Source organism: Pecten maximus, chromosome 16, assembly GCF_902652985.1.
Source record: "Pecten maximus chromosome 16, xPecMax1.1, whole genome shotgun sequence".
NCBI classification, from domain to species: Eukaryota; Metazoa; Mollusca; class Bivalvia; order Pectinida; family Pectinidae; genus Pecten; species Pecten maximus.
In genome coordinates, this window is record NC_047030.1 from 14526181 (window position 1) to 14544534 (window position 18354).

Here is an 18354-nt window from a genome sequence, read left to right on the forward strand (position 1 = left end):
CAGAAGAGAACTCTCTTTAGTGTGAGTTAATAAAGTGACATGGTTTTCGGAACATCTTTTGACTCTTCAAAGAAATTTACGTAAAAAGTTCTATTGTCATTCGTATGTCAGCCGCTGAAGCGAAGGAAACCTTCCACATGGACCAGAACAAGTATTAATTTGCTATCTTTCTCCCGCATCGCTTTGCTGAAAATGGTTTTAACAAATTAAGTTATCATGCTTAAACATATATGTTTATAAATGTATTTATTCCGTTGTAAAATGCTCTGTATATAGTTTATCAGATTGAATGGTTATTGCTGCTTTCAGCTTTTTTGTCATCCATCTCATGGTTTGGTATAATACAAAGGTTGAGTGAAAATGTGTGTCTGTAACATATTTGCATTCAGATAAATGCAGCAGAGTGTCAATAACAGCTGGGAGATGATCATAGCCCAGTACAATCATACCAGGTGAAATCTCGTTTCTCTCGCGTATTGTTCCATCAACTCCACCATAAATATTTTCTGTTGCAGTTATTCCCCTTTAGGTACCCTCATTAAAATTTCCCTCAAGCCAATTGTCACGACTGTGCATGACTTCTAATTCTGGTGAAGGAGAATCAATGTTGTACCAGTGACGTTAAGTTCACTAAAACTGAATATAAACGCAGGCTCCAAAATTCTGATATATCAGCAATTATGATAAGTTTTAGCAGACTACCTGGAAACTGACACTCGATCATCTCAAGTGCAGCTATCAATAACAAATTTCTTCATGTATTTGATATGAAACAGGAAATGCCTGAAATAAGCACAGCATCAAAATATTTTCATTTCTAAGAAACATTATTTAAGATATTATTTATAAATCTGTTTTACAGTTATGGAGCAATCTTGATAAAAAAATAAAGCTTAATCATATATATATGTAGTATTTATAATATATCTACTATAATATATCTACTTTATATAATTAACTATAACTCATTTTATAACATGTCTCTGGAAACCAGCTTCGCCAACATCTGTCATCAGTCTACATTCTCACATCATATTTAATTAAAGATTTTACAATATCAGAACTTTTAGCTAATGGTAATCTGTATAAAATCTTAAGTCCTTCTTAATTTACTTATCAGGATTTATCTGGACTACAATGCAACAACTCCCTTGGAACCAGATGTCCTTGGGGCCATTTCTACAGCACTGTCTGAGGCATGGGGTAATCCAAGTAGCTCCCATGATGCAGGTAATACATACTTTGAGGTAGCATGCATATATGCATGATAGTTTGATTGTGGGTTTCTTATACAGTGATATGTTAAATTAAAAACTTTGGTGCAAACCTAACATTGCCAATATCGATATTTATCAGTAAAATTGGAGAACAATGAGTTTTGTTTTACCCTGATTTTCGGTCTCGATCCCAATGCAAAATTTTTATCCAAATACCCAAATGGAAATGTTTAAAACAAAAATATAAAAGTTTAAATTGTAATGTAATAAATTGTTCTGTTTACTTTTGTGAAATGCAACAAAACTCTGTCAATTGAAAAACTATCCCTTGTATTATCATGTACGTAAATGTTTCCCAATCTTTCCTAAAAAAAAAACACTGGATAAATCTTAAACAAGTCATTTGATCAGGTAAACAAAATCACTAACATGCAAACATCTTGGATTTTGACAGTTTAAATTTCTTGAGAAATACCAGAAGGATATTTCTCAAACATCATATGAAGGTCCCGCTGGTTATCAAATGATTAAGAGGAAGAGCAGAAAGAAGGGGAAAAGTGTAGACCCATGCACCTCTTTTTGAGAAAAGATCGATCAGACTCAGGGTCTCCAACTTACTACTGTGACACTCTATAAGTTGAACTGAAGAGAAATTCTTCTGGCCTGAGTCTGTATAAACCAGCTAATATCTTACTAGGGTGACATCTTTATATAGTGTTTATCAGTATTATTGAAATATGATCTTAGTTTAATATGAAAATCTGTTAATTTAAGGTGTAAAGGCCAAAGCAGTAATTGATGGTGCCAGGACCAATATAGCCACAATGGTGGGAGCCAAGTCCTCAGGTAAAATGTTTTAAAAGCTTCTCCAGTTTTGACAGCCCATGGTTGGTTTGGGTTTATTTTGTTTAAAATACTATTAATAGCCAGAGTCATTTAAGGACGTGCCAGGTTTGGAGGTGGAGGAAAGCCGGAGTACCCGGAGAAAAACCACCGGCCTCCGGTCAGTACCTGGCAACTGCCCCACGTAGGTTTCGAACTCGCAGCCCAGAGGTGGAGGGCCAGTGATAAAGTGTTGGGACACCTTAACCACTCGGCCACCGCGGCCCATAGTCCTGATATTTTGATTTTCTGGTGGTAAAAAATTACCTCATAAAATACCTTGACCTATATCTTCAGAAAGATTCATCAGTTTGGAAATATGTGATATCAAAATGAATGTTGCTTTTTACAAAAAGACTTGAAACGTTGCGACATGCTGAACATGTACATTGTTTGTGTAAAAAGTAATTTTCATTTTGATAACTTAACCTATGTTCAAGGTCACAGGAGTTAAATATGTTAATAAATACCAAAACACTATCTGAGGAAACAAAGATCTACAGTAAAGACTCCTTAGTAAGTTAGTTGGACTAACATTGTGAATCTTGTTTTGAACACATTGTGTCCAGATCATTGTCAACTAAAGTTGGAACATTCAGACCAAGCCAGGTCAACTAATGAGGTAAAAATTGAAGTGAATATCTCCAAAAATGCAATAGACTCTCTTTATGTCATGATAATGTATTTTATTTACTGAAGTAAACCTTTAAGATTTCATATTTTGTTTCAGACATTCTTTTCACATCAGGAGGAACAGAGGTGAGTGGTCATAGATGTATGTGAAGATTTTAAATGATGTCATGAAGTTCAGCTAAAAAGCTCTGATATATATTTTCTTATGTACGTGTATATATACATTTATAATAATCTTTGTGTATATATGTTCATGTTCTTATATATATATGTATGATACTGAATCTTTGTGTTATCACAGGCAAACAACATGATCCTACAGACAGCTCTCAAACATTTCCACCTCTGTCATGAAATCACTAACGGGACTGATTCCAGTAGGGGAGATAACTCTGACCAGCTGCCACACTTCATCACCTCTAATATGGAACATGACTCTGTAAAACTTGTACTGGAGAACCTGGCTGAGGAGGGAATTGCTAGTATGTATATAAGGAGGAGAACAAGTTAGCCTGTAGTGCTCTGGTCCTAACTCCTGATCATTAATATATACATACAGAACCTAAGATGAGTTTTCATTTGATACAAGGTTTTGTGAAATATGTAAAACAAGCCTTAACAAGACAAAACTTAAAGTTTCATCATCTCTCATATGAAATAAATATACATAAAGGACACTTTTATCACATAACTCAGAAAACTTAACACATTTTGACAGGTTTTAAAGTCAACATATAGAGGACAAAATTAAACAGAGACAGCCATTTTGTGACACCATTTTTCAATTCCATGACATAACATCAATGTAATATTATGACATCACAATCAATTTCTGACTGGCACAGCAAAAAAAAAAAATGTCCAGGGAAAATTACACTAGTGATATATGCCAAAATATTACTTGGATAAATTCACTTAATAACAGGCTGATTATGTGATGAGATATAATACCGTATATCGGGTTTTTTTGGCGTATGCCAAATTTCGCGTTTTCTGTACAAAACGACACGTTTTATTTTTAGCGTATTTCATTTTTAGCGTTTTCACAACGTATAATTCAAATTTTAGCGTACATATGAAACATATTTTCATATACAACAAAAACGAAGAAGTACAGTAATAATAATTTATTTACATGTTTGTTTGCTTCAGCAAACTCAGGTCTGTCCCTGACCGGATTTTCTTTGTTCTTCCGTGTAACGGTTACAAATCGTAGCATGGCCATGTTTCACTTGGCAATGCCACTCTCGTTATGATTTCAAAACGATCTACATTGTATACAAAGGACAAAACATAAGATCAACTGTGAGTAAATTTTTATTGAATAAAACAGTTCAGTCGAGTCACGGCCAATTAAGCACACCTGTATACGGTATGTGTAAACAGGTGACCGGACAATGACAACACTCCTTCAAGGGAGCTAACGCTTACTGTAAAATGTGACCAATTTTAGCGATAACTTATTTTTCGCGACCGAGTCTGGTCGCGAAAATAGCGAAAATTAGACACTCGCTAAAAAAAACCGATATACGGTAATTGAAGGTTTACCATCAATGCTAATCAAATCTACATACTTTTTTGTACTTAACATGCATTTGACCTTTAAAATGAAATTATTGTTGGACAGGTGTGACATTTGTACCTGCCTCCCAGAAAACTGGTTGTGTTATGAAAGAGGATGTGATAGCTGCAGTCCGTCCATCTACTTGTATGATCACCATTATGTTAGCTAACAATGAGACAGGTGTGATACAGGTATGTTGGGTAACAATGAGACAGGTGGGTATGTTGGCTAACAATAAGACAAAGGTTATACAGGTATGTTAGCTAACAATAAGACAGGAGTTATACAGGTATGAAAGCTAAAACAATACAGGTGTAATACAGGTATGTTGGCTAACAATATAGGTGTGATACAGGTATGTTGGCTAACAATACAGGTCTAATACAGATACCTTGGCGATTAATACAGGTATGTTCATCAACTTGTTTCTAAATTCCATTTGAATGTTGTGTGTTGTTCCTCCTTGTGTTTCTTTAGTTTTTGATATGATCAGAACAAAAGTAGAATCACATTTGTCCAATACAGCATGTCAATGAAACAACAAATTATGTAATTTGTTGAGCACCAACATGATTGACAAGGTCCCTCTCACCTCGATACTCCAAGAATTATGATCACATATGCTCTCTTCACATCGAATGTAATACTAAACCTCTTGAGTTTCGAGGATGGCTCCCTCGGGATCTTTCTAAACTTTACTGGCAAACTCTAATAAGAAAATTACTAGGATTTGATAGAAAACCTGACATTATATTTAATACATGAACTGAATATTTTGTATATTTTCAGCCAATAAAGGAGATATTTGAGAGTATCCGCCACATCAATTTGAGTCGTAAGAACATGCCTCGCATCCTGCTGCACACAGATGCAGCCCAAGCTATTGGTAAGATAGAGGTTGACGTTGTGGAGCTGGATGTGGATTATCTCACCATTGTGGGCCACAAGGTACTCTATTATCTAACTCACGTCCTCCATGCTATATATACTTATATATGTATACCAGTGTTATTTTTGACAATCGTTAATGACATTATTCGTTAGAATACAAAGATTCCCCTTGTTTCAGTTCTATGGCCCACGGATTGGAGCTGTGTATGTGAGAAATCTTGGCAGTAAAGAGGTACCTCTGTATCCTATGTTGTATGGAGGGGGACAGGAGCGGAACTTTAGGCCAGGGTATGTAAAGTAGGGTAAATAGTAAATTGATTAACATCTTCCTTATAATTTTGTAACTGACACCCTCTGTATTGAATGGTAGCTAGACTGACACCCTCTATGTATGTAATGGTAGCTAGACTGACAACCTCTGTGTATGTAATGGTAGCTAGACTGACACCCTCTGTGTATGTAATGGTAACTAGACTGACACCCTCTATGTATGTAATGGTAACTAGACTGACACTCTCTGTATGTAATGGTAACTAGACTGACACCCTCTATGTATGTAATGGTAACTAGACTGACACCCTCTATGTATGTAATTGTAACTAGACTGACATCCTCTATATATGTAATGGTAACTAGACTGACACTCTCTATGTATGTAATGGTAACTAGACTGACACCCTCTGTATGTAATGGTAACTAGACTGACACCCTCTATGTATGTAATGGTAACTAGACTGACACCATCTATGTATGTAATGGTAACTAGACTGACACCCTCTATATATGTAATGGTAACTAGACTGACACCCTCTGTATGTAATGGTAACTAGACTGACACTCTCTGTATGTAATGGTAACTAGACTGACACCCTCTATGTATGTAATGGTAACTAGACTGACACCCTCTATGTATGTAATGGTAACTAGACTGACACTCTCTGTATGTAATGGTAACTAGACTGACACCCTCTATGTATGTAATGGTAACTAGACTGACACCCTCTATGTATGTAATGGTAACAAGACTGACACCCTCTATATATGTAATGGTAACTAGACTGACACCCTCTATGTATGTAATGGTAACTAGACTGACACTCTCTGTATGTAATGGTAACTAGACTGACACCCTCTATGTATGTAATGGTAACTAGACTGACACCATCTATGTATGTAATAGTAACAAGACTGACACCCTCTATATATGTAATGGTAACTAGACTGACACCCTCTGTATGTAATGGTAACTAGACTGACACCCTCTGTGTATGTAATGGTAACTAGACTGACACCCTCTTTGTATGTAATGGTAACTAGACTGACACCCTCTATGTATGTAATGGTAACTAGACTGACACCCTCTATGTATGTAATGGTAACTAGACTGACACCCTCTGTGTATGAAATGGTAACTAGACTGACACCCTCTATGTATGTAATGGTAACTAGACTGACACCCTCTATGTATGTAATGGTAACTAGACTGACACCCTCTGTATGTAATGGTAACTAGACTGACACCCTCTGTGTATGTAATGGTAACTAGACTGATACCCTCTATATATGTAATGGTAACTAGACTGACACCCTCTGTGTATGTAATGGTAACTAGACTGACAACCTCTATGTATGTAATGGTAACTAGACTGACACCCTCTGTGTATGTAATGGTAACTAGACTGACACCCTCTATGTATGTAATGGTAACTAGACTGACACCCTCTATGTATGTAATGGTAACTAGACTGACACCCTCTGTATGTAATGGTAACTAGACTGACACCCTCTATGTATGTAATGGTAACTAGACTGATACCCTCTATATATGTAATGGTAACTAGACTGACACCCTCTGTGTATGTAATGGTAACTAGACTGACAACCTCTGTATATGTAATGGTAACTAGACTGACATCCTCTATATATATAATGGTAACTAGACTGACATCCTCTATATATATAATGGTAACTAGACTGACATCCTCTATGTATGTAATGGTAACTAGACTGACATCCTCTATGTATGTAATGGTAACTAGACTGACACCCTCTATGTATGTAATGGTAACTAGACTGACACCCTCTATGTATGTAATAGTAACTAGACTGACACCCTCTATATATATAATGGTAACTAGACTGACACCCTCTATGTATGTAATGGTAACTAGACTGACACCCTCTATATATATAATGGTAACTAGACTGACACCCTCTATATATATAATGGTAACTAGACTGACATCCTCTATGTATGTAATGGTAACTAGACTGACACCCTCTATGTATGTAATGGTAACTAGACTGACACCCTCTATGTATGTAATGGTAACTAGACTGACACCCTCTATGTATGTAATGGTAACTAGACTGACACCCTCTATATATATAATGGTAACTAGACTGACACCCTCTATATATATAATGGTAACTAGACTGACACCCTCTATGTATGTAATGGTAACTAGACTGACACCCTCTATGTATGTAATGGTAACTAGTCTGACACCCTTTTACTATTACATGATAAGGCATAAGTTGTGTGTTACGCCAACTTTTCACTAATATTGAACATTCAGTTGTTGATACTGTCAAACCTGTTTATTACAACCACAAAAGGGATAAAGTGATATTTACATTATTTAGAGGTTAATATAAATCAATTGTACATTTGTGGTCCTGAGTCAAAAACCTTTTTACACAATTATTATTCAATAAGTAAATATTTTGATTTAATTTACTGTTTCAGGACCGAAAACACTGGTATGATAGCAGGCCTGGGAAAGGTATGTTGTATCAGACGTACTGATTGACTAATACAATACAATAACCTTATCTGTGGATGATGAAAATATTATACAATTGTCATCAGTATCAGTTGTACATGATCCAATACCAATAAATCCTGGATTCAGAGAATAAAATGTTCATTGGACAATTCCCTTATGAAATAGGCAGAGTTTCAGGACTTTCAACGACACTGACTTATGCATGTGTCTGACTTTGTCATATAACATAACTCATTTGATCATATTATATATATACACATTTGATCATGACTTATGCATGTGTCTGACTTTGTCAAATAACATATTAACTCATTTGATCATATTATATATATACACATTTGATCATGACTTATGCATGTGTCTGACTTTGTCATATAACATATTAACTCATTTGATCATATTATATATATACACATTTGATCATGACTTATGCATGTGTCTGACTTTGTCATATAACATATTAACTCATTTGATCATATTATATATATACACATTTGATCATGACTTATGCATGTGTCTGACTTTGTCATATAACATATTAACTCATTTGATCATATTATATATACACACATTTGATCATGACTTATGCATGTGTCTGACTTTGTCATATAACATATTAACTCATTTGATCATATTATATATATACACATTTGATCATATTATATATATACACATTTGATCATGACTTATGCATGTGTCTGACTTTGTCATATAACATATTTACACATTTGATCATATTATATATATACACATTTGATCATATTATATATATACACATTTGATCATATTATATATATACACATTAGATCATATTATATATATACACATTAGATCAGCGCTGGCTGCGGGTAAACTGCAATCCTAAATTAAACTTCAGTTATACAACATCAATACCGATAAAAATCGTAGATTAAGTAGCACCAGTACTAATAATATCGATAGCCTGTGTCTGATTATGGAGATACACAAACATGTTGGGATAGTGACAGTTCTGTCTGCAAACTCAACTAGATTGGCTCAATGACAAACAGGATACACTGTTAATATTATTCTAACACTAAATATTGCAAATTCCTGTTTCTGTCATTATTCTGATCAGTGTGAATACAAAATCATGTGCCAAATTTAATTTGCGTTTTCTGATGTCATCAGTATTTAATCCGAACTCTGTCTACAGCCAATCATCGCGATCATAGCACAAGTGGGATGCAAATTACTGTTTGTGTCAGTACATTCAATAACATCAATACTCGTCAAAGTTTTGAAGTCCTTTCATCGTCCACAGATAAGGTCTAACAAAATTAATGGATAGATCTGTTGTTATAAAAACACTTTTAATGTAGATATTTTCTGATAGGATACTGTCTCTTTCATCATACATTCAGAGTTTCTTGAAACCAAACTGTTCCCAGTTTCATCAATGTTCCTTCACTTAAGGAAATTCTTAAACTTCAAACATTTTCTGTAGGAAAGCATTGTTGGATTAAAGGGAAAAAATCTGAGTGAACTTTCCTTTAATTCGGTAATGCTGTCCTATGGAAAATTTTAGTCTGTTTTGGAAATTTTTGGTTTAATCTAGAAAGATTACTGGTATAAAAGAATTTTATTATAAATTCTAACACAGACAAAATACATTGAAATGCTTATTTGTAACATTCAGTTCATGAAAGTATGAAAAATTGGTTCATTCAGAACAATTCGATAGTGCAATAAAAAATATCTTATATAAATTGTTCTGAATCTGAAATGATAAATCATTTTCAGAAGAAGAACCTGCACACAAATTCTGTTATTTTTCTAACATTACACAATGCAAATTAATTAACTGTTTTGTGTTCAGGCTGCGGAGTTAGTGGCACAGTATCTAGACAACTACAGGAAACACATGGCTACAGTGAGAGACTATCTAGAGACACGCCTCCAGGTACGGTATAAATAGTATTATTATACCTCACTTTTGTTAGAATTCTTTTCATTGGACGAAAACATATCACCTGACATTTTATAAATCGAATATCCCCCGACAAATGCCGTCGCCGGGGTATAACCCATCGAATAACCATGTAGCCATGGCAGCAGAGTATTATACCCCGGTGTATAACCCCTCCGCCCGATGAATAACCCTTCGTCATCGAACGCGCCTGCATTGGAAGTCGGGCAGTGGAACTCTTTTGCGTATGTTTACTACAGAGTGTTAACTAGACGGTGTTGTCCGAAATTTAATACCTGTAAACTAATTCCTTCCCTATACCGTGTTGTATGAAATTTAATACCTGCAAACTAATTCCGACCTATACCATATTGTTCGAAATTTAATACATGGTACCTGCAAACCAATTCCAACCTATACCATGTTGTATGAAATTTAATACCTGCAAACTAATTACGACCTATACTGTGTTGTACGAAATTTAATACTTGCAAACTTATTCCGACCTGGATAATCCTGAAATATTTAGTTGCCATGTCTGTGAAATTTACAACTTTAAAGCATACACTTCATTAAAGTGACCTTTTCTTATTCCATAACTTTGACAATTCATGATATCTTTGCTTATTCTCTGATCATTTGTTTTTTCTAGATGTTTTATTTTTGTTTTCTTTCGTATCTAAGAATACCATATCTTTTTGTATATATTTGGCTGTGAGTGCAACTAAAGTTTGATGTAATGTTTTAGTTCCTGTGTTTGTTTATTGTAATATTTGTTAAAAAGGAAGACAGAAAAGAAACTCTATATAAGAAAAAATGACAATATCAGGATTAACTTCTGTCGTAGGATGAGGATAGACAAAGCCAAAGGGAGATGACTCACGATTGTGACATACATACTGGTATTATCAAATTTTTTGGTATGTGTTAAAATGAATATTCCTTTTTTGCATTTCTTTCATATGATTTCATTTTAGGATGTGTTTGGGGACCGAATTCATATCAATGGGAAGTTTGTTACCAGTGAACGTCTCCCTAATACGTGTAATGTGTCCATCTTAGGACACGGATTATTTGGTACGTATACAGGCTGTGATATAGCTGTGATGATGTTAATGTGATTAAAATCATCAGTTCATGGCTTTGTTGCCGTATTTCTCATGAACAGATGATTTTAATCAGATTGTGATAATGTATCCTCTCCGAGAGACCTTTTATGTACCGTATTGTCTCGGTAAGGCTACACAAGGTTCCCTTGTCTGATAATTGAGCAAAATCAAAAGTATTAAGTCCAAAATATGGCATATATAGAGGTTACACAACAAGTGGTTGTTAGATATGGAATTTATTTCACTCAAGTAAGTTATTTTTTAAAAGTTGCAAAAGAACTTTCATAGAACAAGACATGTGCATCATTTTTGAGGTCTAGGAGCTCCGTTTGTATATTAGAATTTTCATTTTCTGTATATTGCTCCAAGATAATTTCAAGAGAGCACCTATCTTGAGTACTATAATTGTTTAGCTGTGGCTTAGTTTTCATTTACACCTGAAAAAAGTCTCACTGATGAATTGTATTTAAACCCTTTGCTAACTTGCAATTTACCCTGACCCACCTTGAAGAGTTTAATTTACCCTGACCCACCTTGAAGTGTTTAATTTACCCTAACCCACCTTGAAGAGTTTAATTTACCCTGACCCACCTTGAAGTGTTTAATTTACCCTAACCCACCTTGAAGTGTTTAATTTACCCTGACCCACCTTGAAGTGTTTAATTTACCCTGACCAACCTTGAAGAGTTTAATTTACCCTAACCCACCTTGAAGAGTTTAATTTACCCTGACTCACCTTGAAGAGTTTAATTTACCCTGACTCACCTTGAAGAGTTTAATTTACCCTGACCCACCTTGAAGAGTTTAATTTACCCTGACCCACCTTGAAGAGTTTAATTTACCCTGACTCACCTTGAAGAGTTTAATTTACCCTGACCCACCTTGAAGAGTTTATTTGGTATATTGAATTTACACCCTGTTTTGACTGGCAGAGTTTATATTAAAACGTATGTTACAGGTCACATGGTGTTGTCTCACTGCGACAGACTGCAGGCTAGCGTTGGGGCAGCGTGCCATGCCCAGAACAGGTCAGTGTCCATTTTTTAAATGTTTTATTCAGCCTTGATAAATATGTATGTGAAAAGTCATTTGTGTATCACATGTATAGGATTGTAGAGCAACGTTTTAGTGATTAAATTGTCGTCTTCATCAGGCAAATTACCAGTGAAGGGTACAATGTATATACACTAAGGTGTGAAGGGTATGAGATTGTAATAAAAAAGACAGGTCTATTTAGATATGTACACGGAGGTGGGTTCATGCACATCTATGATAAGATTTTACACAAAGCGCACCCAAATTGACCTGAACAGTATTTACGACCTCAGCTATGGGTGAGAACTCCAGCAAGTCTATTACACTAAATGATATTTGTTCAGTAATTTTTATATATAAAACATCAGAATACAAACATTTGGGGATAAAAAATATAGCTCAATGCTGACTTCAATCTACATTTCAAAAACTGCTGTTTGTATGTTAATTATCACTTGCCTTTTATCCCCCGCCTTTACCGAAACAAGGGATATTAATTTGGGTTCTTCCATCCGTCTGTGCAATGACTGCAACAAATGTTTATGGTTTTTTCTTCAAAATTTGTAACAATGTTTAAAGCCTTAAGTTAAGGGTTCTACCAAATTTGATTGCCACTTTTGCCGGACTTTATTTGACAGAGTTATGGCCGAATCATTAACTGAAAACTTTGTTTTCTACTGTTTCCGTGAAATGACTTTAACAGTTTTTTGAAAACAGATTTTCTTCAACCTTTATTGCAAGGTTAAGATTAAGAGCTAGTCCAAGTTTGATTGCCAGTTTTGCCAGACATTATCTGGCAGAGTTATGGCCCCTTGATAAATGAACAGATCTGTTTACTGCTGTTTCCATAAAATAACTCCTACAAATATTATTCAATTATCATCAAATTTAGTAAGAGAATTATCATCCCTTGATTTATGAAAAACATTGTTACTTGCCATTAAATAACTCTCCCAAAATATTTTCTGAAATTCATCAAGCTAGGGAATAGGATTCAATGTATTAAGTTTGTGATAGGGTTTGGTAAATGCAGATGAGAAGAAAAGTCTACATTATCCAATAATACAAGTTCAATAAAATGTGTAACTTCTGTATAAGGCTTTACATTTTTCTTTGAGTTTCAAGCTCAACAGAATTTCTCATTCTGTCAAACTTAAATGACATGTTTACTCCTAACCTCAAAAATATTTTCCTACAAAAGCGGTGGATATGAATTCCGCAAATTTGCTTGTTTACACCGGGGAAGTAACAGCAAGCCGTGATTGAGAAGGACCATTCGTCGAAACTTCCTTCTCTCCATCTGTCTGTTCACTGCCACAAATAGGTTAAAGTTGTTGGGGACGAAGTAAAGTGGGGAACGAGGCATTCATGTTGGGGACGAAGTAAAGTGGGGAACAAGGAATTCATGTTGGGGACGAAGTAAAGTGGGAAACGAGGCATTCATGTTGGAGACAAAGTAAAGTGGGGAACAAGGAATTCATGTTGGGGACGAAGTAAAGTGGGGAACGAGGCATTCATGTTGGGGACGAAGTAAAGTGGGGAACAAGGAATTCATGTTGGGGACGAAGTAAAGTGGGGAACGAGGCATTCATGTTGAGGACAAAGTAAAGTGGGAAACAAGGAATTCATGTTGGGGACGAAGTAAAGTGGGGAACGAGGAATTCATGTTGAGGACAAAGTAAAGTGGGAAACAAGGAATTCATGTTGGGGACGAAGTAAAGTGGGGAACGAGGAATTCATGTTGGGGACAAAGTAATGTTGGGAGCAAGGCATTCATGTTGGGGACAAAGTAAAGTGGGGAGCGAGGCATTCATGTTGGGGACAAAGTAAAGTGGGAAACGAGGCATTCATGTTGAGGACAAAGTAAAGTGGGAAACAAGGAATTCATGTTGGGGACAAAGTAAAGTGGGGAACAAGGAATTCATATTGGGGACGAAGTAAAGTGGGAAACGAGGCATTCATGTTGGAGACAAAGTAAAGTGGGGAACGAGGCATTCATGTTGAGGACAAAGTAAAGTGGGGAGCGAGGCATTCATGTTGGGGACAAAGTAAAGTGGGAAACGAGGCATTCATGTTGAGGACAAAGTAAAGTGGGGAACAAGGAATTCATATTGGGGACGAAGTAAAGTGGGAAACGAGGCATTCATGTTGGAGACAAAGTAAAGTGGGGAGCGAGGCATTCATGTTGAGGACAAAGTAAAGTGGGAAACAAGGAATTCATGTTGGGGACGAAGTAAAGTGGGGAACGAGGAATTCATGTTGAGGACAAAGTAAAGTGGGAAACAAGGAATTCATGTTGGGGACAAAGTAAAGTGGGAAACGAGGCATTCATGCTGGGGACAAAGTAAAGTGGGGAACAAGGAATTCATATTGGGGACGAAGTAAAGTGGGAAACGAGGCATTCATGTTGGAGACAAAGTAAAGTGGGGAACGAGGCATTCATGTTGGAGACAAAGTAAAGTGGGGAACGAGGCATTCATGTTGGAGACAAAGTAAAGTGGGGAATGAGGCATTCATGTCGCACCAACATATATCTAGTTTACTTCAGTGGTTTTCATTACACTTTGTTTCACATTTATTTCATTTTACAAAAATCTTTTTATATTACAATCATTAAGCAAAATGATATCCTGATCTACATTTTTTCAAACATGATCACTTCCCATGGCAATTTGTTCTATATTTTAGATATTTCTAAGAGTTATGCCTTTTTTCTGAGTTCAATTTATAAGAATTCGTTTTTGGAAGAAGTTATTCAGTTATTAGTCAGTACACAAGTTGATTACCTTAAGAAACTGATTTAATCCGATAGTATTTCAACTGGGAGCAAATGTCGGTATCATTAAACATTGGTCATCTTTGTAAAAAGCTGATGTTGTTTCAGACCGTCGCACATACTGCTGGCTATTGGTATTCCCGAGTCTGTGGCCAGAAATGCACTTAGACTATCAGTAGGAAGGGAGACAACTCTAGCCGATATTGACGCCATCATTGAGGACCTGAAACAATCTGTGGAATTCATCGAAAATGACTCCCATACTACCGAAGCTATCACTTGCTGAGGGAGAAAACCATTCATACATATTTATTTTCATTTGCAGCAAATCAAAATTTAGTCATTTTTAATTTCATAAACTTAAATCTTTGATTTTTAGATCATTTTGTATGTGATGCTTTAGGCTAAAATTGGTTGATTATAATCATATTTATAAGCTAATTTTTGGTATATTGTTGTATTGTAAATATTTTCAAAGGATAATGAAACAAAATTAACCAATTGTTCCTTGTTTCATATAAAAAGTGCTAGAGTACATAGAAAGTAATTACCATTGGCATTCTGCACAGGAAGGATCATTGCTTGGTGCATTCGTGTCTTACAGACTCTGTAGTTTGCTAATTTCAATCTTTTTGTATGTGAAAATCAATATATCAGTTAAATGAAATAAGATAATATCAGTCTAGTTTACTGTCTGTACAAACAGTAATATCACATATCTTACCAGGATACTGCCAGACTTCTTGGTTGTGATGTGTATACATCAATAGTTTACACAACTCCATATCTCAGTACATATCTGAAATAGCATTTTCATGGAATGAGGAAACTTTTCTGGGATGAACTTTTCCACCAGAAACTATAGTATGGTATTAAATCTATACTTAGAAAATTATACTTGTGACGTTTCTGAATGCATTATGATATAATTGTTACAATATTTATTTTATTAAAATGTACAACATCATTGTATTGTAACTTCCCACCGATGCTCATTATGTGTGGTCACATTCCATTAATTTAAACCCCTCCATGTATGTTGATATTGTTATGCATGTTTATCTTTGTAGGATTCTTTATTACATATTGTGTCATATATAACTAGATATTTTGTTGAAGTAAAACAATGAGATGTTAAATGGTAGGCTTGCCATGACCTTTATAGCTGGATATATTACCTCCCCTGATCGGGTGGATCTGTCCTTAAAAGCTGAATATATTACCTCCCCTGATTAGGTGGATCTGTCCTTAATAGCTGAATATATTACCTCCCCTGATCAGGTGGATCTGTCCTTTATAGCTGGATATATTACCTCCCCTGATCGGGTGGATCTGTCCTTAATAGCTGAATATATTACCTCCCCTGATTAGCTGATCTGTCCTTTATTAGCTAGAGATATTGTCACACATTACCTCCCCTGATTAGCTGATCTGTCCTTTATTAGCTAGAGATATTGTCACACATTACCTCCCCTGATCAGCTGATCTGTCCTTTATAGCTGGATATATTACCTCCCCTGATCAGGTGGATATGTCATTTATTAGCTGGATATATTACCTCCCCTGATCAGGTGGACCTGTCCTTTATAGCTGGATATATTACCTCCCCTGATTAGCTGATCTGTCCTTTATTAGCTGGAGATATTGTCACACATTATCTCCCCTGATCAGCTGACCTAACCGGTTCGTCAGTTTTTGAATGTAATATTTCAAACATACAATTTTGTATATCTTGACGGACCTGCAAATGTTAATACAGGCCTTGGGAGTCTTTGTCAAGGCTCTTCTGAAAACAATATAAAATCGCCAGGTCTGTCTTTATTTCATAAACGAACAACACCGGTCCAACTGGTCTGTCCGTTTGGACCGCAAAAACGAAAACGGCCTTAGTTACCTCCCCTGATCAGCTGACCTGTCCTTTATAGCTGGAGATATTGTCATAGTTGGTTACCTCCCCTGATCAGTGAACTTGTCTTATATAGCTGAAGATATTGTCATAGTTATATTACCTCCCCAATCATTTGACATGTCCTATAACTTGATAATACTATACCTCTAAACAAAATGAAGCAAATACATTACTAATCTTATCGAGAGTGAATCTCCGTTTAATGGCGAGTGAGCTAAATATAGTTCTGTGATAAGAGGATGCTTATTTCGGTTTAAATCTGTTGCTTGTTGTTAATTTGTTAATGTTTTACTTTGTTATTTCATAACCCACTTTATTTGTTTACCTGAAGTTTTCTACAGAAACTCTGTAGATCTGGTATTATTGTCTCTACACTGTATTTGTACATCTGCATCAGTTAAGTGTTTTAATGTTATTTTACTGCAAAGCACATGGATGATGCTGATTAAAGAGAGTTCTGTAATTGATATGAATGGTTCCAGCCTGGTATTTGACAGTTCTACATTCAATACTTCAACATTATTCTATAAAATCTCCAAACAGATAAATAAATTAATTTAGGTCTCCTTACCCAAGGATCGTCTTTAGACAATCTAATTAAAATCTAGATGGTCACTCTCACTACGTTACATGAACATCTAACAACATCCCATAAGGGGTCACGTTCTGATGACCTTTGGGATGTGTGTATTTCACTTTCAGGACGAATTGTCAATTTGTCGATGTCCTCGAAGCAAACCATTTCGTCACAGCATGCATCTGAAGCAAACCATTTCGGCACAGTTGTATATAGCTATATGCTATGTTGGACGAAATGACTTGAAACAAATTGACAGATTATGCAAGCTATGCACTCTAATCATGCTAATTCGGACATGTAAAATTCACTTCCATGATTCTGGAAGTAGTCATTTGATTGCATGGCTAATCAAAAAGGTCACCCCGACGTGACCCCTTATGGGATGTTGTTAGATGTTCATGTAACGTAGTGAGAGTGACCATCTAGATTTTAATTAGATTGATCTTTAGAATACAGATTATCAGATACTGGATACTGCTCCTCCCAATACCCAAACAAATCTTTAATTATTCCTTGTCATTTCACCCAAGTTAAAAAAAATTGCTGTACTTTAAAAGATCGACTATGACATGATTATTGGGTGAGGAGGTATTTGAAAGTATTGTATAGTGGCTTGCCTGTGGCCAGTTACATAGTTAAAAACCTATCTTTCCAGTATAAAATGGTTACAAGGTATGTTTCAGAATTATTTTGTTGTTCACTTCACCTACTGGTATTGTATTTCATGCATCTTTAAGATAGTATCGTGATTATAATGATTAATAATGTGATATTAAGAATAACTGTTTTATAGTGGTGAAAACATGTTCAGTAAGAGTACACACAATATTGTTTCCACCTCATAACATATCATGTTTTGTGTTGGAGTTTTGTTAGAGCCACTTTTTTTTTCTTGATGAGATGAGAAAAAAAAGTCCTCCAAATTTATTGGAGGTATTTTGTAAATATTTGGCATCATGTAGATGTCATTTGTAATCCTAGCTACAAAAGATTCAGCATTAGTTTTCTAGTCAATGCATACCATTGCCATGGTAATACT

General features: G+C 35.5%; 1 protein-coding gene across 1 annotated transcript; it reads left to right on the top strand.

Annotated features, from left to right (window-relative positions):
* Nucleotides 1–112: 112 nt before the first annotated feature.
* LOC117314840 (selenocysteine lyase-like) lies at nt 113–16047 on the top strand. The gene is made up of 13 exons (XM_033868948.1): nt 113–151; nt 1121–1230; nt 1992–2063; nt 2830–2858; nt 3034–3214; nt 4360–4487; nt 5086–5244; nt 5366–5475; nt 7937–7973; nt 9817–9900; nt 10884–10983; nt 11974–12043; nt 14935–16047. Exons 1-13 carry the CDS (start codon nt 138–140, stop codon nt 15110–15112), a joined length of 1272 nt encoding a protein of 423 aa, XP_033724839.1. The 5' UTR covers nt 113–137; the 3' UTR covers nt 15113–16047.
* The last annotated feature ends 2307 nt before the right edge of the window (nt 16048–18354 follow it).